This window comes from Pristiophorus japonicus, chromosome 10 (genome assembly GCF_044704955.1).
Source record: "Pristiophorus japonicus isolate sPriJap1 chromosome 10, sPriJap1.hap1, whole genome shotgun sequence".
NCBI classification, from domain to species: domain Eukaryota; kingdom Metazoa; phylum Chordata; class Chondrichthyes; family Pristiophoridae; genus Pristiophorus; species Pristiophorus japonicus.
Genome location: NC_091986.1, coordinates 79,676,276 through 79,701,298, shown reverse-complemented (window position 1 = coordinate 79,701,298; position 25,023 = coordinate 79,676,276). Strand labels below are relative to the sequence as shown.

Genomic DNA, 25,023 nt, shown 5'->3' with positions numbered 1-25,023 from the left:
TCAGATTATCGAAAACAAATATTTTGGTTTCTTTATAATTAAGTAAAAATGAAGCTTATTCATCATTATCAAAGTATGCAACAGGGCTAGCTTTTAAATTCAATTGAAGCACTCCTGAAATTTACTGATGGCCCTCGTATTTAGAGGGGACAATATTCGGCACAAACCATCCCAATACCAGAAAACTGGACTTCTACTGCAAAGGCCGGACTGTGGTAAACCACAAAGGCTATTGATATACAATTACAGTTTAGCAAGATCAAATTATAATTTATATGCAGGGTAGCGCGCTTCAAGGAAGTGTAAGAAATTCAACTCACTTTTTAACACGCCAAGTTTCTCCAATAACAAATTCATACAAAAGCAAATAGGAAACATCCAAAAGAGCAAATGGCTCTTCTAAGATTGGCCCCGATTTTAACCATAGGTGGATTTCCCGCTCAGGCCGGAGTTAGGTCTTAATGATGTCATCGGGCCCACTGCCTGCTCAGGAGAGCAGGTTAAAATTGCAGATGTTGCTATCATGGCGGCTTTCGGACAAGAACCAGGGTAATTTTAACTGCCCCCCCCCGCCAGGTTTCTGCTGAGTGATTAAGGTTAAAATCGCCCCCCATATTTTTAACACCCCACCACCCCCCCCAGTCTAGCAGCACCTTTTACCTGCAACCTTCTATTTACAACATTAAAACTAAACATAGGTTGAGTAGAAAGTACTTCAAAACCACCCTGAAATTACATTTTTGTAGAACTAGTTTAAAAAAAGAGATTGGGGATGAGGAAGGGTAGAAGGGAAGCCTTGCAGTGTCATTGTTTGCCCACTTCCCTATGCTCCCCTCCTCTAAATAGCATGTGGCTGGGAAGCATAGCCGTGTTTCTGAGCACTATTACGTGGGACTGCTGGCTTCTATTCTGAGCTTGCTGGTTGGTTTCTGTGGCTTCTTCCCGACTCTCCTGCCTGGCCACAGTCTGTATGACAGCTTGTTTGGTCTCTGGTGCTTTGATCACGGATGCGAAGACTGTGCCTTGCGGTTGGCTCACAACCTGCTGACTGGTAGCTGCAAAGGTCACTACCGGAGTGGCGGCACCTATTGCAGTGGACGATGGCATAGCTTGTTTTCCATTATCTAGTACCTGTGGGCTGGTCGGAAGTAGTTGCTGAACGTTGGCACTACAAACAGCAAGAGACCTTGGCGTAACTATCCTCGCAGAGATCGGGCCCTCTTGCAAGGTGACGTTTTCTTTCAGCGCAGTCACCGGATGGGAGGATGGAACGGTTTGGAAAATGAACTTGGGAGAGGACATTGCCAAATCAGTGCTCGTGATCACAGTTGTGAGGGGGACAGTTTGTAATGTGACGGTACCGAATCGCTGAGCTCCTGGCGACATGACCACTGGAACTGGTGACGGAATCTTTATTGTTCTGGGGAAAGAACAAAGTCAGCAGATCAGGACAATAGTCAGAGTATTCCGCAACATACAGTACTTCTCTGTCCTATTGGGCATTTTCCCAATTTTGAAGCCATTACTTGCATTGCTACAAAGGAAGATTTTTTTTCCCCTTATTTTTCTTTCTCTTTCATCATTTGTAGGAATTTCTGAAACTTCACGATTGCTGGGCGCAACAAATGCTACAAGAGACTATACTCCGCTGTTTGGTTTTCCAAAATCACTCGACACAGGACATATTATGCCATCAGGTAGCTCAGTAGTTAAAGGCGGCACTTGATATGCTACTGAACCTGATGAGAAAGCACCAAGGCTTTAGTCTAATCTATGCTCCATTGCCTGATCTCAGCCAATGCACTGTTGGGACACAACAAATAGCCTTCAATGTCCCTGGGCTGGGGTTAATCAGCTAGGTGGTTCTGGTGCCTATTGCTATCCAGCAACTCTTGGAAAGTGAGCTTGTGTAGATACTGACTGGGGGCTAGGCCCAGCTGCGATTTACAGCTTATCAAATCAAATAACCTGCGGACACCCTCTCTAGGGCCACACAAGTTGAATGGCGATGGTACTGCCAACCTTCATGGCACTAAATGTTGATACAGGTTTCTGGAAAGGAGGGTGGGGGAGGGGAAATAAAAAACATAAATCCCAACCAATGGTACCATTAATACTTCAGAAATCTCAGTTCTATAAAAACAATTGTTCAAATTAACAGGAGATGCTTTTGCAGCCTGTTTGTTCACAAATGCCAGCCTCTGACATAAGCCCATCTGTCTATGGAGTCGTTTTGCTTAGTTCAACCCGATGGAGCACTATATGTAACAGGAAGAGGAGTGAAACTAACATTTTTTTACCTGCTTCATGTCCAAATAAAGCTCATGACAGCATTTTATGTCTGGCACATTAGACAACCATCACCATTCTCAAAAGTCTCTAAAACAAACTATCGAGAAATCCCCACAGGTAGAGCCTATGTTTGCCCAATATGGGGTACACAGTCAATTCTGACACACCCAATACCAAAGAGTTTAAGCACAAAGCTGGCAAAAGCCAAAAACGTGGGAGCCTCGAAGTATGTGCTGTGATACTGCTGAACTTTAGCCAGTTAAAACTGTGCAGCCGACCAGCACTGAGCACTGGTAAGCTTCTTGCTGAATGTCCATTTGAGACCACCCTAACTGTTGAGATATTGGCTTATATGGAGCAATATGAAAAAGGATCACAGCCCCCTATGACAGTTTATACCTCCAGATTCCATTAGTGAGCCAGGCTGGCTGGTCAATGTGCCTGGCTGGTTCAGTGTCAGATTACTCAGATAATCCCTGCTTATTTCCCCCCTTTACACCAAAAAGAAGCAGGTTATTAGACAAGCACAGGCTACAGTCTTCACCTGGCAATGTGCAGATAACTGGAACTCAAAAATAAGAGGCATGATGAGCAGCACAACTCACCATAAAATGTGCAAGTGCATTGCCACTATTCTCCCAACCACAATATGGACACGCACCATACCTCACTGAATGGTGCTCCCACCAGTTGGAGGTGGAGAACTTCAGCAAACATATTGGCCCTGAATTTGCAGTTGGTATGACGGTGAAATGTCAGTGGAGACCATCATTCCGCCTTTGAAGCGGACTGCATGTTCGTGATTTCTGCATGCTTTGCGTATGTGCTAAATCCCGACCTTGTAATCTGTCAAGTTACAACTACATAGAGCCTTCGCTGGGTCTTTCACCTCCTGATAGAAATCAACATGCTGGCAAAATGTAGGGCCAATTGCTCACCTACTCTAAAGTAATTATACTTTTAATTTTTAAGTCTTGTGCAAACAGGCTCTGGAAACCTGTTGCAGTGTAAGGGGATCAGATGAGAAAACTATAACAATGATTTGTGCAGAGTACACAGTGCTGAGACTTGTAATAACAAAGGGGAAGATTTGTCAGATACGGCAAATTCATAAATGCATTTATAAGTGTACTTATGATTTTGCGACATGTAGTGAATAAAACAAATCTTCCCACAAAATTAGTTAACAGTTTTAGCTTGTAGTAACAGAGTCAGGAGAGAGCTATCGCAAGATAATGGTATAATGGGAGATTTGTTTTAAGAGGTTATCAACTGGCATGTGTGAATTTTGAATAAACATACTTTGTTCTAATGAGAGACTTACAATTAATGATTGCTACTATGAGAAGATTGCAATTACAGAATTTAATGGGCCAAAAATTCCGGCCTCGCTGGCTCCGTACGGAGTGCGCATGGACCCGGTGAGGCCTTGCAAAAGCTGGTTTTCGGGGCGCGATTTGCATGAGCCGAAAACAACTTTTTTGATCTGTCAAGATTTCTCGACAGACCTTTGCATCCCCAGGAGAAGGACGCCCGCGGGAGAGATTGGGCTATTTGCCCAAGTCAGGCCCAGTGAATGTCCTTCAAACTTTTACGCCTGGTGAAAGCAGGCATATAGCTTACTTTTTTTTTACCAGCGTAAGAATTTTAAAACATAAAAATTGAATTTAATCGTTCATTGTTAAAAATCCTGTCCATTAAGGTAAGTTTATTTTTAACCATATTAAAACACTTAAAAAAAAAAATCCAAAAAATATATTTTTTTCTAAAACATTTAATTTCAATTAATTTTAAATATGTGGGGTGTTTTTTTTTAATTATTATGCTGTGGTTCTTGTTTTAGGAGGATTTTTTCATTGATAGTAACGGGAACTCGTAAACAGGGGGATCCTATTTTTATCCATAATACTACCTGGTGATTGGTTGTCCAGGCCCACATGACTCCAGCATTTCCATACGGGGAAGTCATCTCCCTGTACGCTGCGCAGCGAATGAAGGCTTCCGACTGCAATCATAGGTTCCTCCGTGTCCACCAAGTATTTTTGTAAAAAAATTTCAGGTCGGAGGCGTTCGTCCGAAGAAAGCCTCGGACTGCAATTTTCCCCCCCATTATAATGGCAGCCTTTTAGTGTTACATAGAAACATAGAAACATAGAAACATAGAAACATAGAAAATAGGTGCAGGAGCAGGCCATTCAGCCCTTCTAGCCTGCACCGCCATTCAATGAGTTCATGGCTGAACATGAAACTTCAGTACCCCCTTCCTGCTTTCTCGCCATAACCCTTGATCCCCCGAGTAGTAAGGACTTCATCTAACTCCCTTTTGAATATATTTAGTGAATTGGCCTCAACTACTTTCTGTGGTAGAGAATTCCACAGGTTCACCACTCTCTGGGTGAAGAAGTTTCTCCTCATCTCGGTCCTAAATGGCTTACCCCTTATCCTCAGACTGTGACCCCTGGTTCTGGACTTCCCCAACATTGGGAACATTCTTTCTGCATCTAACCTGTCTAAACCCGTCAGAATTTTAAACGTTTCTATGAGGTCCCCTCTCATTCTTCTGAACTCCAGTGAATACAATCCCAATTGATCCAATCTTTCTTGATAGGTCAGTCCCGCCATCCCGGGAATCAGTCTGGTGAACCTTCGCTGCACTCCCTCAATAGCAAGAATGTCCTTCCTCAAGTTAGGAGACCAAAACTGTACACAATACTCCAGGTGTGGCCTCACCAAGGCCCTGTACAACTGTAGCAACACCTCCCTGCCCCTGTATTCAAATCCCCTCGCTATGAAGGCCAACATGCCATTTGCTTTCTTAACCGCCTGCTGTACCTGCATGCCAACCTTCAATGACTGATGTACCATGACACCCAGGTCTCGTTGCACCTTCCCTTTTCCTAATCTGTCACCATTCAGATAATAGTCTGTCTCTCTGTTTTTACCACCAAAGTGGATAACCTCACATTTATCCACATTATACTTCATCTGCCATGCATTTGCCCACTCACCTAACCTATCCAAGTCACTCTGCAGCCTAATAGCATCCTCCTCGCAGCTCACACTGCCACCCAACTTAGTATCATCCGCAAATTTGGAGATACTGCATTTAATCCCCTCGTCTAAATCATTAATGTACAATGTAAACAGCTGGGGCCCCAGCACAGAACCTTGCGGCACTCCACTAGTCACTGCCTGCCATTCTGAAAAGTACCCGTTTACTCCTACTCTTTGCTTCCTGTCTGACAACCAGTTCTCAATCCACGTCAGCACACTACCCCCAATCCCATGTGCTTTAACTTTGCACATTAATCTCTTGTGTGGGACCTTGTCGAAAGCCTTCTGAAAGTCCAAATATACCACATCAACTGGCTCTCCCTTGTCCACTTTACTGGAAACATCCTCAAAAAATTCCAGAAGATTTGTCAAGCATGATTTCCCTTTCACAAATCCATGCTGACTTGGACCTATCATGTCACCATTTTCCAGATGCACTGCTATGACATCCTTAATAATTGATTCCATCACTTTACCCACTACTGAGGTCAGGCTGACCGGTCTATAATTCCCTGTTTTCTCTCTCCCTCCTTTTTTAAAAAGTGGGGTTACATTGGCTACCCTCCACTCCATAGGAACTGATCCAGAGTCAATGGAATGTTGGAAAATGACTGTCAATGCATCCGCTATTTCCAAGGCCACCTCCTTAAGTACTCTAGGATGCAGTCCATCAGGCCCTGGGGATTTATCGGCCTTCAATCCCATCAATTTCCCCAACACAATTTCCCGACTAATAAAGATTTCCCTCAGTTCCTCTTCCTTACTAGACCCTCTGACCCCTTTTATATCCGGAAGGTTGTTTGTATCCTCCTTAGTGAATACCGAACCAAAGTACTTGTTCAATTGATCCGCCATTTCTTTGTTCCCCGTTATGACTTCCCCTGATTCTGACTGCAGGGGACCTACGTTTGTCTTCACCAACCTTTTTCTCTTTACATACCTATAGAAACTTTTGCAATCCGCCTTAATGTTCCCTGCAAGCTTCTTCTCGTACTCCATTTTCCCTGTCCTAATCAAACCCTTTGTCCTCCTCTGCTGAGTTCTAAATTTCTCCCAGTCCCCAGGTTCGCTGCTATTTCTGGCCAATTTGTATGCCACTTCCTTGGCTTTAATACTATCCCTGATTTCCCTAGATAGCCACGGTTGAGCCACCTTCCCCTTTTTATTTTTACGCCAGACAGGAATGTACAATTGTTGTACTTCATCCATGCGGTCTCTAAATGTCTGCCATTGCCCATCCACAGTCAACCCCCTAAGTATCATTCGCCAATCTATCCTAGCCAATTCACGCCTCATACCTTCAAAGTTACCCTTCTTTAAGTTCTGGACCATGGTCTCTGAAATTACTGTTTCATTCTCCATCCTAATGCAGAATTCCACCATATTATGGTCACTCTTCCCCAAGGGGCCTCGCACAATGAGATTGCTAATTAATCCTCTCTCATTACACAACACCCAGTCTAAGATGGCCTCCCCCCTAGTTGGTTCCTCAACATATTGGTCTAGAAAACCATCCCTTATGCACTCCAGGAAATCCTCCTCCACCGTATTGCTTCCAGTTTGGCTAGCCCAATCTATGTGCATATTAAAGTCACCCATTATAACTGCTGCACCTTTATTGCATGCACCCCTAATTTCCTGTTTGATGCCCTCCCCAACATCCCTATTACTGTTTGGAGGTCTGTACACAACTCCTACTAACGTTTTTTGCCCTTTGGTGTTCTGCAGCTCTACCCATATAGATTCCACATCATCCAAGCTAATGTCTTTCCTAACTATTGCATTAATCTCCTCTTTAACCAGCAATGCTACCCCACCTCCTTTTCCTTTTATTCTATCCTTCCTGAATGTTGAATACCCCTGAATGTTGAGTTCCCAGCCCTGATCATCTTGGAGCCACGTCTCCGTAATCCCAATCACATCATATTTGTTAACATCTATTTGCACAATTAATTCATCCACCTTATTGCGGATACTCCTTGCATTAAGACACAAAGCCTTCAGGCTTGTTTTATTAACACCCTTTGTCCTTTTAGAATTTTGCTGTACAGTGGCCCTTTTTGTTCTTTGCCTTGGGTTTCTCTGCCCTCCACTTTTCCTCATCTCCTTTCTGTCTTTTGCTTTTGGCTCCTTTTTGTTTCCCTCTGTCTCCCTGCATTGGTTCCCATCCCCCTGCCATATTAGTTTAAATCCTCCCCAACAGCACTAGCAAACACTCCCCCTAGGACATTGGTTCCAGTCCTGCCCAGGTGCAGACCGTCCGGTTTGTACTGGTCCCACCTCCCCCAGAACCGGTCCCAATGCCCCAGGAATTTGAATCCCTCCCTGCTGCACCACTGCTCAAGCCACGTATTCATCTGCGCTATCCTGCGATTCCTACTCTGACTATCACGTGGCACTGGTAGCAATCCCGAGATTACTACTTTTGAGGTCCTACTCTTTAATTTAGCTCCTAGCTCCTTAAATTCGTTTCGTAGGACCTCATCCCTTTTTTTGCCTATGTCGTTGGTACCAATGTGCACCACAACAACTGGCTGTTCTCCCTCCCATTTCAGAATGTCCTGCACCCGCTCCGAGACATCCTTGACCCTTGCACCAGGGAGGCAACATACCATCCTGGAGTCTCGGTTGCGGCCGCAGAAACGCCTATCTATTCCCCTCACAATTGAATCCCACAATTGAGTGTTAGTGATTTTGTTTTATAATGCAGTTTGTGACAATTAATTTTTACATAACGATGTTTGTAATAACAGTTTATTTTGATGAGTGGTCTGCACGGATTGTTATGAGAAGTTAGTAGCAAAAATTGGCGCAATGAAAATTTTGCAATACTTTGTTTCAAAAGGATGTTTGTATTAAACATTTGTTGTTCTGAGAGAATGATCGGATTTTTTTTTTGGAATCACGTTAAATCTGTATAAAAGGAGAGACAAAGAAAGGCCCTCGGTATTCCCGTTGAGTTTATCCAGAATTTCACTTCAATACTCCTGAATTGGCAATATGGAACTTAGATGCAAGTTTCAATGAAAGAGGAAGGTGCAAGAAATGAGAGATTTACTGCGAATGTGACCATTAAAAGCTGGCGAAACCCAAACTTATAGATAACGGGCCCAAGTTTCAGGCCGCGCCTAGAACGGCACAGCCCCGACCTGGACGCCTCTTTATCGTGCCACAAAGTGCGCCTAAAAAAAAACTTACCTATTCTCCGGCTCCCTGCAGGCCCTCTGGTACTGGGCGCAGCGCAGCACGAGCTGTGGGGGGGTGGAGCCAGGTCCCTGCGCTGAAAACAGTGCCAGGACCTCTGCACATGCGTGCTACAGTGGGCGCGCATGTGCAGTAGCTCCAGGCGCCCGAAACAATGTGGGAGGGGCCCGAAGCATGCAGCCCCTAGCCCTGGCCGAATGGCCTCACTGGAGCTGCATGTAGAAGGCTGCCTCCCACGCCCAGCTCCTGCCTCCTCCCGACCGAACCCGACCCGACTTGACTCCCGCCCCGACGCCACCTACCTATCAATCGGTAAATTCTCTCTCCCTCTCTCCCTCCCCTCCCTCCCCCCCCCCCCCCCACCTCTCTCCCTTTCTCCCTTCTCTCTCCCCCCATCCCCTCCTCTCGCTGTCAGAAACACAGACACTGACAGAGTGAGAGACACAGACAGACAGACAGCGAGATAGAGACACTGAGAGACACATGGAGGGGGGGGGGGGGGGGATGGCGGCCCAGCATGCTGTTGGAGGACTCCCGGTGCTGCAGTTGGTAAGTAGAAAATGTTTTATTTATTGATTTTTTTTAAATTATTTTTTATTAATTTTTTTTGATTGATTTATTGGTTGATTTGTTGATGTATTTATCATTTATTATTGATAATGGCTCTTTATTTGTAAAACTGAAGTGTTTAATGTTTGTAAACTTCCCTTTAAACCCCCCCCCCCCATTCCCTACGCCTGATTTGTAACCTACGCCTGATTTTCTAAAGTGTAGACAAGGTTTTTCTGAGCGTACAAAAATCTACACTTACTCCAGAGTAAGTTTTCACTGCCTAAACTTTCAAAACGGGCCTAAGTAGCCGGACACGCCCCCTTTTGAAAAAAAAAATCTGTTCCAAACTGAAACTGTTCTAACTGATTAGAACTGGAGCAAATTAAATGCCGAGAATTGCAATTTCTAAGTTACTCCATTCTAAACCAGTTGCTCCAAAAAAACAGGAGCAACTCAGACCGAAACTTGGCCCCTAAGAATCAGGAAGTAAAATAACCACCGCACCACATGATCCTAGTTTTGCATATACACAACAGTGCGCTCCTGGGCTCCCAGGGGGAGTACGCAGCATGGAACTCGACAGCGTTTTAAAGCAAGTTTTCGCCGGTGGGGGGGGGGGGGGGGGGGGGGCGGGGGAGAATTGTATGAGGTCATTGCGAATTTACTTCTGATGTCGGTGGCGTACTCTTTAGCTTCATCGCTGACCGCAAATTCAGGCCGTCGTCTTTTGTAAATACTTAATCCTAGATACATGAGCATGGTAACTTCTTACTACTCAACGATCAGTGAGTCCACATATGGGAACGGTAGCATAGTGGTTAAGTTACTGGACTAATAATCTAAAGGCCTGGACTAATGATTTAGAGACGCGAGTGCAAATCCCACCACAGCAGCTAATGAATTTAAATTCAGTGAATTAAATAAATCTGGAAGAAGCAGCTAGCATCAGTAATGGTGACCATAAAACTATTAGATTGTCATAAAAACCCATCTAGTTCACTCATGTCCTTTAAGGAAGGAAACCTTACCTGATCTGGCCTATATGTGACTTCAGACCCACAGCAATGTGGTTGACTGTTAACTGCCCTCTGAAATGGCCTAGCAAGCCACTCAGTTGTAAGAAACGGCTACGAGAAACAAGAATAATAAAACTGGATGGACCCCCTGGCATCAACTGGACACGACAACAGCACACACAGCCCAGTCGACCCTGCAAAGTCCTCATGAACATCTAGGGACTTGTACCAAAATTGGGAGAACTGTCCCACAGACTAGTCAAGCAACAGCCTAACAGTCATACTCACAGAATCATACCTTTCAGCCAATGTCCCAGACTCCTCCATTACCATCCCTGGATATGTCCTATTCCACTAGCAGGACAGACCCACCAGAGGTTGTGGCACAGTGATATACAGTCGGGAGGGAGTGGCCCTGGGAGCCCTCAACATTGACGCCAGACCCCATTAAGTCTCATGGCTTCATGGGTAAGGAAACCTCCTGCTGATTACCACCTACCACCCTCCCTCAGCTATGAATCAGTACTCCTCCATGTTGAACATCACTTGGAAGAAGCACCGAGGGTAGCAAGGGCACAGAATGTACTCAGGGTGGGGGACTTCAATGTCAATCAGCAAGAGTGGCTCAGCAGCACCACTAATGACCGAGCTGGCTGAGTCCTGAAAGACATAGCGGGCCTGCGGCAGGAGGTGAGAGACCCAACACAAAAGAGAAAAACCTACCTGACCTCATCATTGATAGCAGTGACCATCACACAGTCCTTGTGGAGACGAAGTCCTGTCTTCACATTTCATCTTGATTTGTGTGGCACTACCACCATGCTAGATGGGATAGATTCAGAACTGATCTGGCAGCTCAAAACTGGTCATCCATGAGGCGTTGTAGGCCATCAGCAACAGCAGATTTGTATTTCACTACAATCTGTAATGTCATGGCCCGGCATATCCCTCACTCTACCATTACCTTCAAGCAAGGAGACCACCCTGGTTTAATGAGGGGTGCAGAAGAGCATGCCTGGAGCAGCACCAGGCGCACCTAAAAATGTGGTGCCAACCTGGGGATGCGGAAATACAGGACTACATGCATGCTAAAGAGCGGAAACAGCATGCTACAGACAGAGCCAAACGATCCCACAATCAACGAATCAGATCAAAACTCTGAAGTCCTGCCACATCCCGTCGTGAACGGTGGTGGATAAGTAAACAATTAACGGGTGGAGGTGGCTCCATGAATATCCCCATCCTGTGACAGTGGAACCCAGCACGTGAGTGCAAAAGACAAGGCTGAAGTGTTTGCAACCAGATCCATATCTGCCTCCTCCTGAGGTCCCCACTATTACAGACCATAATAGAAGCCATTTGGCCTTTCAAATTTGCTCCACCATTCAACAAGATTATGGCTGATCTTCTAACTCAACTCCACCTTCCCACACGATCACCATATCCCATAGAAGCCAGTCTTCAGCCAATTCGATTCACTCCACATGAAATGGCTGAGTGCAGTGGATACAGCAAAGGTTATAGGCCTCGACAACATCCCAGCTGTCGTGCTGAAGACTTGTGCTTCAGAACTAGCCACGCCTCGAGCCAAGCTGTTCCAGTACAGCCAACAACAATGGCATCTATCAAAAACAGGTATTTCCTGTCCACAAAAAGCAGGACAAATCCAATCCAGCCAATTACCGCCCCATCAGTCTACTCTCAAACATCAGCAAAGTGATGGAAGGTGTTGTCGACAGTGCTAAGTGGCACTTACTCACCAATAACCTGCAAACCGATGCTCAGCTTGGGTTCCACCAGGACTACTCAGATCCAGACCTCATTACAGCCGGCAGTGCTATCAAGCGGCACCTACTCACCGATGCTCAATTCGTGTTCAGCCAGAACCAGTCAGCTCCAGACCTCATTACAGCCTTAGTCCAAATATGGACAAAGAGCTAAATTCCAGAGGTGAGGCAAGCGTGACTGCCCTTGACATCAAGGCAGCATTTGACTGAGTGTGGCATCAAGAGCCCCAGTAAAATTGAAGTCAATGGGAATCAGGGGGAAAACGCTTCACTGGCTGTAGTCATACCGAGCACAAAAAGATGGTTGTGGTTGTTGGAGGTCAATCATCTCAACCCCAGACATTGCTACAGGAGTTCCCCAGGACAGTGTCTTAGGCCCAACCATCTTCAGCTGCTTCATCAATAACCTTCCCTCAATCATAAGGTCAGAAGTGAGGATGTTTGCTGATGATTGTACAGTGTTCAGTTCCATTCACAACTCCTCAGAAAATGAAGCAGTCCATGCAACAAGACCTGGACGACATTCAAGCTTGGGCTGATAAATGGCAAATAACATTCGCACCACACAAGTGCCAGGCAATGACTATCTCCAACAAGCGGGAATCTAACCACCTCTCCTTGACATTCAACGGCATTACCATCGCCGAATCCCCCACCATCAATATCCTGGGGGGGGGGGGGTCGCCATTGACAAGAAACCTAACTGGACCAGCCACGTAAATAGTGTGGCAACAAGAGCGGGTCAGAGGCTGGGTATTCTGCGACAAATGTCACCTCCTGACTCCCCAAAGCCTTTCCACCATCTACAAGGCACAAGTCAGAAGTGTGATGGAATATTCTCCACTAGCCTGGATGAGTGCAGCTCCAACAGCGCTCAGGAAGCTCGACACCATCCAGGACACAGCACCCCACTTGACTGGCACTCCAGCCACCACCTTAAACATTCACTCCGTCCACCACCAGTGTCTGCAATGTGTACCATCTCCAAAATGCACCGCAGCAACTCACCAATACTTCTTCAACAGTATATCCCAAACCCGTGACCTCTACCACCTAGAAGAAAAAGGACAGGAGGCGCATGGGAACACCATCACCTACAAGATCCCCTCCAAGTTACACACCATCCCGACTCGGAAATATATCGCTGTTCTTTCATCATCGCTACGTCAAAATCCTGGAACTCCCTCCCTAACACCACTGTGGGAGTACCTTCACCACAGGGACTGCAGCAGTTCACGAGCACCTTCTCAACGACAAGTAGGAATGGGCAATAAATGTTGGCCTTGCCAGGACACCTACATCCCAGAATGAAATTTTTAAAAGCCCAGGATTTAGAGAGCATCTGTCTTGATTGAGATGCAGTTGCAATGCTATATATGCCTAGTAAGGAATGAAGAATTGGGGAAAGTGGGAATGGGTCACATGGGATGAATTCTATGCTTTTGGGTGAAACATTCCAAATGATGAGTTGCTTCCTATTCTCTCTTATTTGTGATCGTGAATGGTGCAATTTTACCCCTTTACACCTCACAGGAACCAGGGAAAGTATTTGTCTCAAGTGGAGTTTTCAAGGCGATTCAAGGAGCAATCTTCACAAAAATCAGAGCACAAAAGATCCACACTACTTACTCATCTGTGACGTGCTCATTTGGGTTAGTTATGGAATCATTGAATCTTACAGACAAGAAGGCAGCCATTCAGCCTATCATGTCTATGCTGGCTCCTTGAAAGAGCCTGTCAATTCGTCTCACTCCCCCGCACTTACCCCATAGCCCTGCCAGTTTTTATTTTTCAACTATATATTCAATTCCCTTCTGAAAGCTATTATTTAATCTCTTTCCACTACCCTTTCAGGCAGTGCATTCCAGATCACAACAAATTACTACGTTAAAAACTGCTCCTCATCTCCCCGCTGGTTCTTTTGCCAATTATCTTAAGTCTGTGTCCCTGGTTACCAACCCACCCGCCAGTGGAAACAGATTCTCCCTATCCTCTCTTAATCTCTCCCTAACCCATATTCACGGCCTTGCCATCTCTCATGGTCCCACTACTCTCATCGTGTGAATCGCAAATAAGGCCATCTCTGACCACTTCCTCATATCTCTCTCCACCCACATCCCCATTCCGCCCCACCCCTTTCTGTGTCCACCCCTGGAAAGAAGTCTCTCCCGACTCTCTTACGATTGCAGTTATCAATTCCCAACTGTCCAGCCTTTCTATTCACCATGACATTTCTGCAGCTACCGATCTGCTCAATCACACCCATACCACCACTTTTGATGCCCCAGTCCCTGTTAAAACAATTACTCTCTCTCACACTGGCCGTTCCCCCTGGTACAACCCTGATCTTCGCTCCCTTAAGTCCAAGGGGGGCAGACTTGAACAGATATGGTGGACAACTGGTTTAGCCATTCACCGCCAGATCTGGCTGGATCACAGAAAGCACTATTGGGTCCTGCTCTTATCTGTCAAAATCGCCCAGAATCTTTCTGGAATATAAAGATAAACCCTGGCTTCTATTCTTCACAGCTAACTGTCTTTTTAAACCCCTCTCCCTAGTCTCCACCCTCACCTCCGACAATAAGTGTGAAGAGCTCATGGACTTTGTCTCTAAGATTGAGAACATCCGTTTGGCCACCTCGGTCTCTTCTCTTCCTTCCCCAAGCCCACTGGGCCAAACTTCTTCTAAGGAAGCACCCTGCCCTAGCCCTTACCTCGCATCTTTCTCCAGTTTCTCTCAGATCTCCCCTCATGACCTTTCCGAGCTCATCCTGTCCACGAGACCCACTTCCTGCTCCCTTGGCCCTATTCCCACCAAACTGCTGACCATCCAACTTCCTTTTCTGACTCCCATGTTAGCTGACATTGTTAACGGTTCTCTCTCCTCAAGTACTGTCCCACTCTCTCTCAAATCTGCCGTCATCAACCCTCTCCGCAAAAAAACAACACTCGATCCCTCCTCCTTGCATACAACTGTCCCATCTCCAACCTCCCTTTCCGCTCCAATGTCCTTGAACGTGTTTTCACCTCCCAAATCTGTGCTTATCTTTCTCGCAATTCCATGTTAAATCCCTCCAATCTGGTTTCCACGCCTGCCTCAGTACCGAAACGGCTCTCATCAATATCACAAATGACATTCTTTGTGACTGTGGCAAAGGCAAACTATCCCTCCTCATCCTTCTTGACTCATCTGCAACATTGACACGGTCGACCACTCCATCCTTCTCCAATGGCTCTCCACCGTTGTCCAGCTGGGTGAGATTGCACTTGCCTGGTTCTATTCTTACCTATCTAATCGTAGCCAGATAATCACCTGCAACGGCTTCTCTTCCTGCCCCCCTGCATTGTTACCTCTGGTGTCCCCCAAGAGTCTATCCTTTGTCCCCTCCTATTTCTCATTTACATGTTGCCCCTTGGCGACATCATCCGAAAACGCAATGTCAGTTTCCACAAGTACGCTGATGACACCCAGCCCTACCTCACTACCGCTTCATTCGACCCCTCCACAGTCTCTAAATTGTCAGACTGCTTGTTGGACATCCAGTTCTGGATGAGCAGAAATTTTCTCCAATTGAATATTGGGAAAAGGGAAGCCATTGTTTTTGGTCCCCGCCACAAACTCCATTCCCTAGCCACTGACTCCATCCCTCTCCCCAAATTCTGTCCAAGGCTGAACCAGACTTGACTTTTGACCACATATCCACAGCCTAACTGAGCCTGCCTATTTCCATCTCTGTAACATCACTCATTTCTGCCCTTGCCTCACCTCATCTGCTGCTGAAACCCTCATCCACGCCTTTGTTACCTCTAGACCTGACTATTCCAATGCACTCCTGGCTGGCCTCCCACATTCTACCCTACATAAACTAGAGGTGATCCAAACCTTGGCTGCCCGTGTCCTAACTGGCACCAAGTCCCACTCACCCATCACCCCTGTGCTCACTGACCTACATTGGCTTCTGGTTAACCAATGCCTCGATTTCAAAAGTCTCATCCTTATTTTCAATTCCTTCCATGGCCTCGTCCCTCCGTATCTCTAATCTACTCCAGCCGCCCTATCCCCACCCTCCCCCTCCCGCCCCTCAAGATGTCTGTGCTCCTCTAATTTTGCCCTCTTGAGCATCCCTGATTATAATCGCTCAACCATTGGTTGAGCTTTCTGTTGTCTAGGCCCCCAAGCTCTGGAACTCCCTGTCTAAATCTCTCTTTCCTCCTTCAAGATGCTCTTTAAAGCTTTTGGTCACTTGTAATGTTGTTTCGCAGCTCCCGAATTGGATTATTGCTTGAGGCTCAGAAATGCTTTGCGCTTGCGATCCATTAGCTCTTCGATCACCTGATCATTTTCATCAAACCAGTCCTGATATTTTCTGGTTGAATGACCAAGTATCTCTTCACAGGCACTGGTTACAGAGGCCTGGAGGGTAGACCAAGCGCTGTGGGTATTCAGCATTTCAGGGTCATTAAGGCATGCCAGATTGGCTGTGAGACATTGGCTGTATAGGGCTCTCTTAGCTGGGTCTCTAAGTGCCCCGGCATGAACTTTTTTGCAGAACTGCTTCTGCTGTCCCCTCTGCTTTGGGGCAATGTTCATGTTGATGATGGATCCGGGACCTAAAGAACAGGTGGTGGATGGAAAAAACACAGGAGATACAACAACTGGCCGACAGCCACGATATGCGGGGATTCTTCACTGCAATCAAGGCCATCTGCGGTCCAAACTCCCAAGGCCCCAGCCCACTCCTGGCCAAGAATGGGGAAACACTCATCAAGGACACCAAGGCTGTCAGGGCCCAATGGAAGGAGCACTTCGAAGATCTCCTCAATCGAAACTCTGCCTTTGACTCGAGTGTTCTCGATTCCATCCCGCAGCATGCGACCCGCCAACTCAGTGAAACTCCAACGTTGCAAAGCCATAAAACAGCTGAAGAATAACAAGGCTACGGGTGCGGACGCAATCCCTGCTGAGGCGCTAAAGTATGGCGGAGAGGCCCTGTTGGCGTGGTTACATGACCTCATCTCTCTCATCTGGAGGGAGGAGAGCATGCCGGGGGCTCTGAGCGATCGTGACCATTTCATAAAAGGGGACAAGTCCGACTGCGGCAACTACAGGGGAATCTCCCTGCTATCATCCACTGGGAAAGTTGTCGCTAGAGTTCTCCTAAATCGACTTGTCCTTGTGGCCGAGGAGCTCCTCCCGCAATCTCAATGCGGATTTTGTCCCCTACGGTGCACAACAGACAAGATCTTTGCAGCGCAACAGCTGCAGGAAAAATGCAGGGAGCAGCACCAGCCCTTATACATGGCTTTTATCGATCTTACAAAGGCCTTTGACACTGTCAACCGTGAGGGTCTACGGAGCGTCCTCCTCCATTTCGGATGCCCCCAAAAGCTTGTCAACATCCTTCGCCTGCTTCACGATGACATGCAGGCCGTGATCCTTACCAATGGATCCATTACAGACCCAATTCACGTCTGGACCGGGGTCAAACAGGGCTGCGTCATCGCTCCAACCCTCTTCTCAATCTTCGTCGCTGCCATGCTCCACCTCACAATCAACAAGCTCTCCGCTGGAGTAGAACGAAACTACAGAACCAGTGGGACGCTGTTTAACCTACTCCGCCTCCAGGCTAGGTCCAAGATTACCCTACCCTCTGTCATTGAGCTGCAGTATGCGGACTACGCCTGCATCTGCACACATTCAGAGGCTGAACTCCAGGATATAGTCAATGTATTCACTGAGACATATGAAAGCATGGGCCTTACGCTTCACATCCGTAAGACAAAGGTCCTCCACCAGCCTGTCACCGCCGCACAGCACTGCCCTCCAATCATCAAGATTCATGGCGCGGCCCTCGACAACGTGTACTATTTCCCATTTCTTGGGAGCCTCTTATCAACAAAGACAGACATTGATGCGGAGATTCATCATCGCCTCCAGTGTGCCAGTGCAGCCTTTGGCTGTCTGAGAAAAAGTGTGTTTGAAGACCAGACCCTCAACTCTACCACCAAGCTCATGGTCTACAGGGCTGTAGTAATACCCGCCCTCCTGCATGGACGATGTATAGAAGGCATCTCAAGTCACTGGAGATATATCACCAACAATGTCGCTGCAAGATCCTGCAAATCCCCTGGGAGGACAGGTGCACCAACATCAATGTCCTCGACCAGGCTAACATCCCCAGTATTGAAGCACTGACCACACTCTATCAGCTTTGCTGGGCAGGCCACATAGTTTGCATGCCAGATAAGAGACTCCCAAAGCAAATGCTTTATGCGGAGCTCCTTCGTGGTAAATGAGCCAAAGGTGGGCAGCGGAAACATTACAAGGACACCCTCAAAGCCTCCCTGGTAAAGTGCGACATCACCACTGACATCTGGGAGACCCTGGCCGAAGACCGCCCGAGGTGGAGAAAGTGCATCCGGGAGGGCGTTGAGCTCTTCGAGTTTCAACGCAAAGAACGTGAAGAGGCCAAGCGCAGACAGCAGAAGGAGCGCGCGACAAACCGACCTCTTCCCTCGACGAATGTCTGTCCCACCTGTGACAGGGTCTGTGGCTCGCGTATCGGACTGTTCAGCCATCAAAGAACTCACTTTGGGAGTGGAAGCAAGCCTTCCTCGATTCCGAGGAACTGCCTATGATGGTCACTTGCACTAATTTCTACTTATGCGGCTCGGTGTCAAATGTTTTATCTCATAATACTCCTGTGAAGCGTCTTGGGACATTTCACTATGTTAAAGGCACTATATAAATAAAGTTGTTGTTGTAACTCATCAAAACCCCTAGCTTTTTATGGTTGTAATATAAGTATGGAAACAATCATCATGGGCAGTCCCTCGGAATCAAGGAAGACTTGCTTCCACTCTTAGCATGAGTCACTAGATGGCTGAACAGTCCAATATGAGAACCACAGTCTCTGTCACAGGTGGGACAGATCGTCGTTGAGGGAAGAGGTGGGTAGGGAGCCTGGTTTGCCGCATGCTCCTTCCGCTGTCTGCTACATAGTATGGAAACAAACTATGCTATACAACAATTTTTTTTTTAAACCAAAAAAATACACAACTGAAACAGGACAAATGTATCCAAATCCTCAAGACACAATCCTACATTTGCGAGATTAAAGTTTATAGAATCTATGCAAAAACAAATAGTACTAAAGTAAACATGACAACCATTCATTTATAACTACACAGAAATCAAATGTGAGATTCAATGAACTCAGTAAAACTAACATGAGCAATTCCCTTTGTAATAGAATCATCTTTCTGGGGCTCTGGTTTCAAGAGCTCGACCTAGTCGAGAAATCAGATTAACCTGTGTGACAATGAACCACTAGATTGCAGCACCTACATAGGAACAGTGGGCCATTCAGCCCCTCGAGCCTGTTGCACCATTCAATTAGATCATGGCTGATCTGTACCTCAACTCCATTTACACACCGTTGCTCCTTATCCCCTGAAACTCTGACCTAACAATACTCTTTTGATCTCAGTCTTGAAAGCTCCAATTGTCCCAGGGTCCACAGCCTTCAGGGCAAGTGGGGAGTGTTCCAGATTTCCACTACACTGTGAAAAAGAGCTTCATAATTTCCCTCCTGAAGGTTCTGGCTCTAATTATAAGATTGTGCCCCCTTGTTCTGGATCGTCGCCCCCACCAGAGAAAATAGTTTCTCTGTATCGACCTTAATCGAATCCGTTTATCATTTCACCTACTCAAGAGATTGGCTTCGGCCCTTTGTTCTCTTTACAAGCTCAATCTTACAACACTGCTTTCCCTTTACCTCACTGTCTGTGTTGACGTGATCATCGATGCAGCGACCGGAACATTTCTGGTGATGACCTTTTGCCCTTCATGAAGAGGCGGAGCTGACTGTACGACCTGCACAGTCTTGAGAACGCTGGTTTGCTGCACCTTGTGAAGGGTCTGAACAGCTTTCAGCATTTCTGGTGGCAGTAGGTGCACTGACCGTTGCACAGTTTCCCCGCCGTATGCTGCCTTCACGGAGTTGCCTACAGTAGTAGGCTGGGGTGATGCTTTCCTAGCACCCGACGTCAGGTGTGAAGTAACCCTGGGTTGCTGGGTTTGGATATGACTGGATGGTGGGACTTTTGTAGACGAATGCGTTGCCGAATCTGCAGGAAGCATATAGGCTGCAAAATTAGGAGGACTCTCCTGGGTTTCAGAACTGGAGCTCGGGTCATCATCATCAATGCACACCAGGTTCTTGGGCATCTCTTTGAACTGGTAGACTAAACGCTGTCCCTCCACTTTGGCAAGGATTCCTCTTTGGTAATAATACCTGCAGATGAAAGCATATAATTATTCAAATCTGGATAATAGATATACAAATGTGTCACTTACAACTACTAAGATACAGTAAAATCAGCATTTCCAGAAATTCTAGAATAAAAATGTCATCTAGACAATCCTTGCACCACAGTGCATGTTAGTGTGAACAAAAAAACCATAAAATACAGAACTACAATCTCTTATAATAGAAAAAGGTCAAGATCCACAAACTCTGAAATATTCCCATAAAATACCATTGTGCACGAAACAAATCTACCGTCCAGTCTACATATGGATACATGGATTTGAAGCATTCTGCGCATAAATGATAGGTCCCAAATATGAAAAAGTAATGTTCACCACAACACAGAGGAGCCGACAGCGATAAGCACATTCGGCGAGAGTGCAATAAAACTCTCTCAAGCTGACAACATCCTAATATCACCCTCAAGTACATTTCCTCATTAAATTGTACTGGAAGTTTTAGCAATTCATTCTGATGAATTAATCACACCGTCGCCACTGTCTTGTGCAGAGCACCAGGCAGCGATAAACACACTCGGCCAGAGTACAATAAAAGTCTCACAAACTGCCAACATCCTAATATCACCTTCAAGTCACAATACAGATCTCACAATACCTGAAATTTCAACCCCTTACCCTTCCCTCTCCCTAATCTGTAGGAAGTCTGGCGAAAAGAAAAGTAAAAGTGGAGGGCAGAGAAACCCAAGGCAAAAATCAAAAAGGGCCACATTACAGCAATATTCTAAAGGGGCAAAGTGTGTTAAAAAGACAAACCTGAAGGCTCTGTGCCTCAATGCAAGGCGTATTCGTAATAATGTGGACGAATTAACTGCGCATATCATAATGAATATGATATAATTGGCATCACGGAGACATGGCGCCAAGGTGATCAAGGCTGGGAACTCAACATCCAGGGATAGTCAACATTTAGGGAGGATAGACAGAAAGGAAAAGGAGGTGGGGTAGCGTTGCTGGTTAAAGAGGAAATTAACGCAATAGTAAGGAAGGACATTAGCTTGGATGATGTGGAATCTGTATGGGTGGAGATGCGGAATACCAAAGGGCAGAAAACGCTAGTGGGAGTTGTGTACAGACCACCAAACAGTAGTAGTGAAGTTGGGGACATCATCAAACAAGAAATTAGGCATGCATGCAATAAAGGTACAGCAGTTATCATGGGCGACTTTAATCTACATATTGACTGGGCTAACCAAACTGGTAGCAATACGGTGGAGGAGGATTTCCTGGAGTGTATTAGGGATGGTTTTCTACACCAATATGTCAAGGAACCAACTAGAGGGCTGGCCATCCTAAACTGGGTGATGTGTAATGAGAAAGGACTAATTAGCAATCTTTTTGTGCAAGGCCCTTTGGGGAAGAGTGACCATAAAATGGTAGAATTCTTTGCTAAGATGGAGAGTGACACAGTTAATTCAGAGACTAGGGTCCTGAACTTAAGGAAAGGTAACTTCGATGGTATGAAATGTGAATTGGCTAGAATAGACTGGCGAATGATACCTAAAGGGCTGACTGTGGATAGGCAATGGCAAAAATTTAAAGATCACATGGATGAACAATTGTACATCCCTGTCTGGAGTAAAAATAAAACGGGGAAGGTGGCTCAACCGTGGCTAACAAGGGAAATTAAGGATAGTGTTAAATCCAAGGAAGAGGCATATAAATTGGCCAGAAAAAGCAGCAAACTTGAGGACTGGGAGAAATTTAGAATTCAGCAGAGGAGGACATAGAAACATAGAAAATAGGTGCAGGAGTAGCCATTTGGCCCTTCGAGCCTGCACCGCCATTGAATAAGATCATGTCTGATCATTCCCTCAGTACCCCTTTCCTGCTTTCTCTCCATACCCCTTGATCCCCTTGGCCATAAGGGTCATATCTAACTCCCTCTTGAATATATCCAATGAACTGGCATCAACAATTCTCTGCGGCAGGAAATTCCACAGGTTAACAACTCTCTGAGTGAAGAAGTTTCTCCTCATCTCAGTCCGAAATGGCCTACCCCTTATCCTAAGACTATGTCTCCTGGTTCTGGACTTCCCCAACATCGGGAACATTCTTCCCGCATCTAACCTGTCCTGTCCAGTCAGAATCTTGTACGTTTCTATGAGATCCCCTCTCATCCTTCTGAACTCCAGTGAATAAAAGACCAGTTGATCCAGTCTCTCCTCATAGGACAGTCCAGCCATCCCTGGAATCAGTCTGGTGAACCTTCGCTGCACTCCCTCAATAACAAGAACATCCTTCCTCAGATTAGGAGACCAAAACTGAACACAATATTCCAGGTGAGGCCTCACCAAGGCCCTGCACATCTGCAGTAAGACCTCCCTGCTCCTATACGCCAATCCCCAAGCTATAAAGGCCAACATACCATTTGCCTCCTTCTACTGCCTGCTGAACCTGCATGCCAATTTTCAATGACTGATGTACCATGACACCCAGGTCTCGTTGCACCTCCCCTTTTTCTAATCTGCCATCATTGAGATGATATTCTGCCCTCGTGTTTTTGCCACCAAAGTGGATAACCTCACAGTTATCCACATTATACTGCATCTGCCATGCATTTGCCCACTCAGCTAACCAAGTCACCCTGCAGCCTCTTAGCATCCTCCTCGCAGCTCACACCACCACCCAGTTTAGTGTCGTCTGCAAACTTGGAGATATTACACTCAATTCCTTCATATAAATTGTTAATGTATATTGTGAAGAGCTGGGGTCCCAGCACTGAGCCCTGCGGCACTCCAGTAGTCACTACCTGCCATTCTGAAAAGGACCTGTTTATTCTGACTCTCTGCTTCCTGTCTGCCAACCAGTTCTCTATCCACATCAGTACATTACCCCCAATACCATGCGCTTTGATTTTGCACACCAATGTCTTGTGTGGAACATTGTCAAAAGCCTTTTTAAAGTCCAAATACACCACATTCACTGGTTCTCCCTTGTCTACTCTGCTAGTTACATCCTCAAAACATTCCAGAAGATTCGTCAAGCCCGATTTCCCTTTCATAAATTCATGCTGACTTGGACCGATCCGGTCACTGCTTTCCAAATGTGCTGCTATTTCATCCTTAATAATTGATTCCAACATTTTGCCCACTACTGATGTCAAGCTAACTGGTCTATAATTACCCGTTTTCTCGCTCCCTCCTTTTTTAAAAAGTGGTGTTACATTAGCTACCCTCCAATCCATAGGAACTGATCCAGAGTCGATAGACTGTTGGAAAATGATCACTATTTCTATTGGAGGACAAAGGGTTTAATTAGGAGGGGGAAAATAGATTACGAGAAGAAGCTTGCTGTGAACATAAAAACTGACCAAATATTTATAGATGCTTTTGCAGAGAAAAAGATGAGTGAAGACAAAAGTAGGTCCCTTGCAGTCAGAATCAGGTGAATTTATAATGGGGAACAAAGAAATGGCAGACCAGTTGAACAAATACTTTGGTTCTGTCTTCACTAAGGAAGACACAAATAACCTTCCGGAAATGCTAGCGGACCGAGGGTCTAGTGAGAAGGAGGAACTGAAGGAAATCTTTAAGTCAGGAAACTGTGTTCGGAAAATTGATGGGATTGAAGCCCGATAAATCCCCAGGGCCTGATAGTCTGCATTCCAGAGTACTTAAGGAAGTGGCCATAGAAATAGTTGATGCATTGGTGATCATTTTCCAACAGTCTATCAACTCTGCATCAGTTCCTATGGACTGGAGGGTAGCTAATGTAACACCACTTTTAAAAAAAAAAGGGGGGGGGGGGAAAAAAAGAGAGAAAATGGGTAAATATAGACCGGTTAGCCTGACATCAGTAGTGGGGAAAATGTTGGAATCAATTATCAAAGATGAAATAGCAGTACATTTGGAAAGCAGTGACAGGATCGGTCCAAGTCAGCATGGATTTATGAAAGGGAAATCATGCTTGACAAATCTTCTAGAAGTTTTTGAGGATGTAACTAGCAGAGTGGACAAGGGAGAACCAGTGGATTTGGTGTATTTGAACTTTCAAAAGGCTTTTGACAAGGTCCCACACAAGAGATTGGTGTGCAAAATTAAAGCACATGTTATTGGGGGTAATGTACTGACGTGGATAGAGAACTGGTTGGCAGACAGGAAGCAGAGGTGGGATAAATGGGTACTTTTCAGAATGGCAGGCAGTGACTAGTGGGGTGCCGCAGGGCTCAGTGCTGGGACCCCAGCTATTTACAATATACATCAATGATTTAGATGAAGGAATTGAGTGTAATATCTCCAAGTTTGTAGATGACACTAAACTGGGTGGCGATGTGAGCTGCGAGGAGGATGCTAAGAGGCTGCAGGGTGACTTGGACAGGTTAGGTGAGTGGGCAAATGCATGGCAGATGCAGTATAATGTGGATAAATGTGAGGTTATCCACTTTGGTGGCAAAAACACGAGGGCAGAATATCATCTCAATGACGGCAGATTAGAAAAAGGGGAGGTGCAACGAGACCTGGGTGTCATGGTACATCAGTCATTGAAAATTGGCATGCAGGTACAGCAGGCGGTGAAGAAGGCAAATGGTATGTTGGCCTTCATAGCTAGGAGATTGGCGTATAGGAGCAGGGAGGTCTTACTGCAGATGTGCAGGGCCTTGGTGAGGCCTCACCTGGAATATTGTGTTCAGTTTTGGTCTCCTAATCTGAGGAAGGACGTTCTTGCTATTGAGGGAGTGCAGCGAAGGTTCACCAGACTGATTCCCGGGATGGCAGGACTGACATTTGAGGAGACTGGACCAACTGGGCCTGTATTCACTGGAGTTTAGAAGGATGAGAGGGGATCT

The 25,023-nt window shown here is 46.0% G+C and overlaps 1 protein-coding gene across 8 annotated transcripts in view; it reads right to left on the bottom strand.

The window, feature by feature from the left end:
- Nucleotides 1–641: 641 nt before the first annotated feature.
- LOC139275011 (ETS-related transcription factor Elf-1-like) overlaps nucleotides 642–25,023 on the bottom strand; it is a 256,795-nt gene continuing 232,413 nt past the window's right edge. For all 8 annotated transcript variants that reach the window (XM_070891865.1, XM_070891871.1, XM_070891868.1 and 5 more), the window contains 2 exons: nucleotides 19,684–20,202; nucleotides 642–1,420 (listed from right to left, as the gene is read on the bottom strand). In XM_070891865.1, coding sequence (XP_070747966.1) covers nucleotides 805–1,420; nucleotides 19,684–20,202 — 1,135 coding nt within the window. In that variant the 3' untranslated portion in view covers nucleotides 642–804. The remainder of the gene's footprint in view (nucleotides 1,421–19,683; nucleotides 20,203–25,023) is intronic.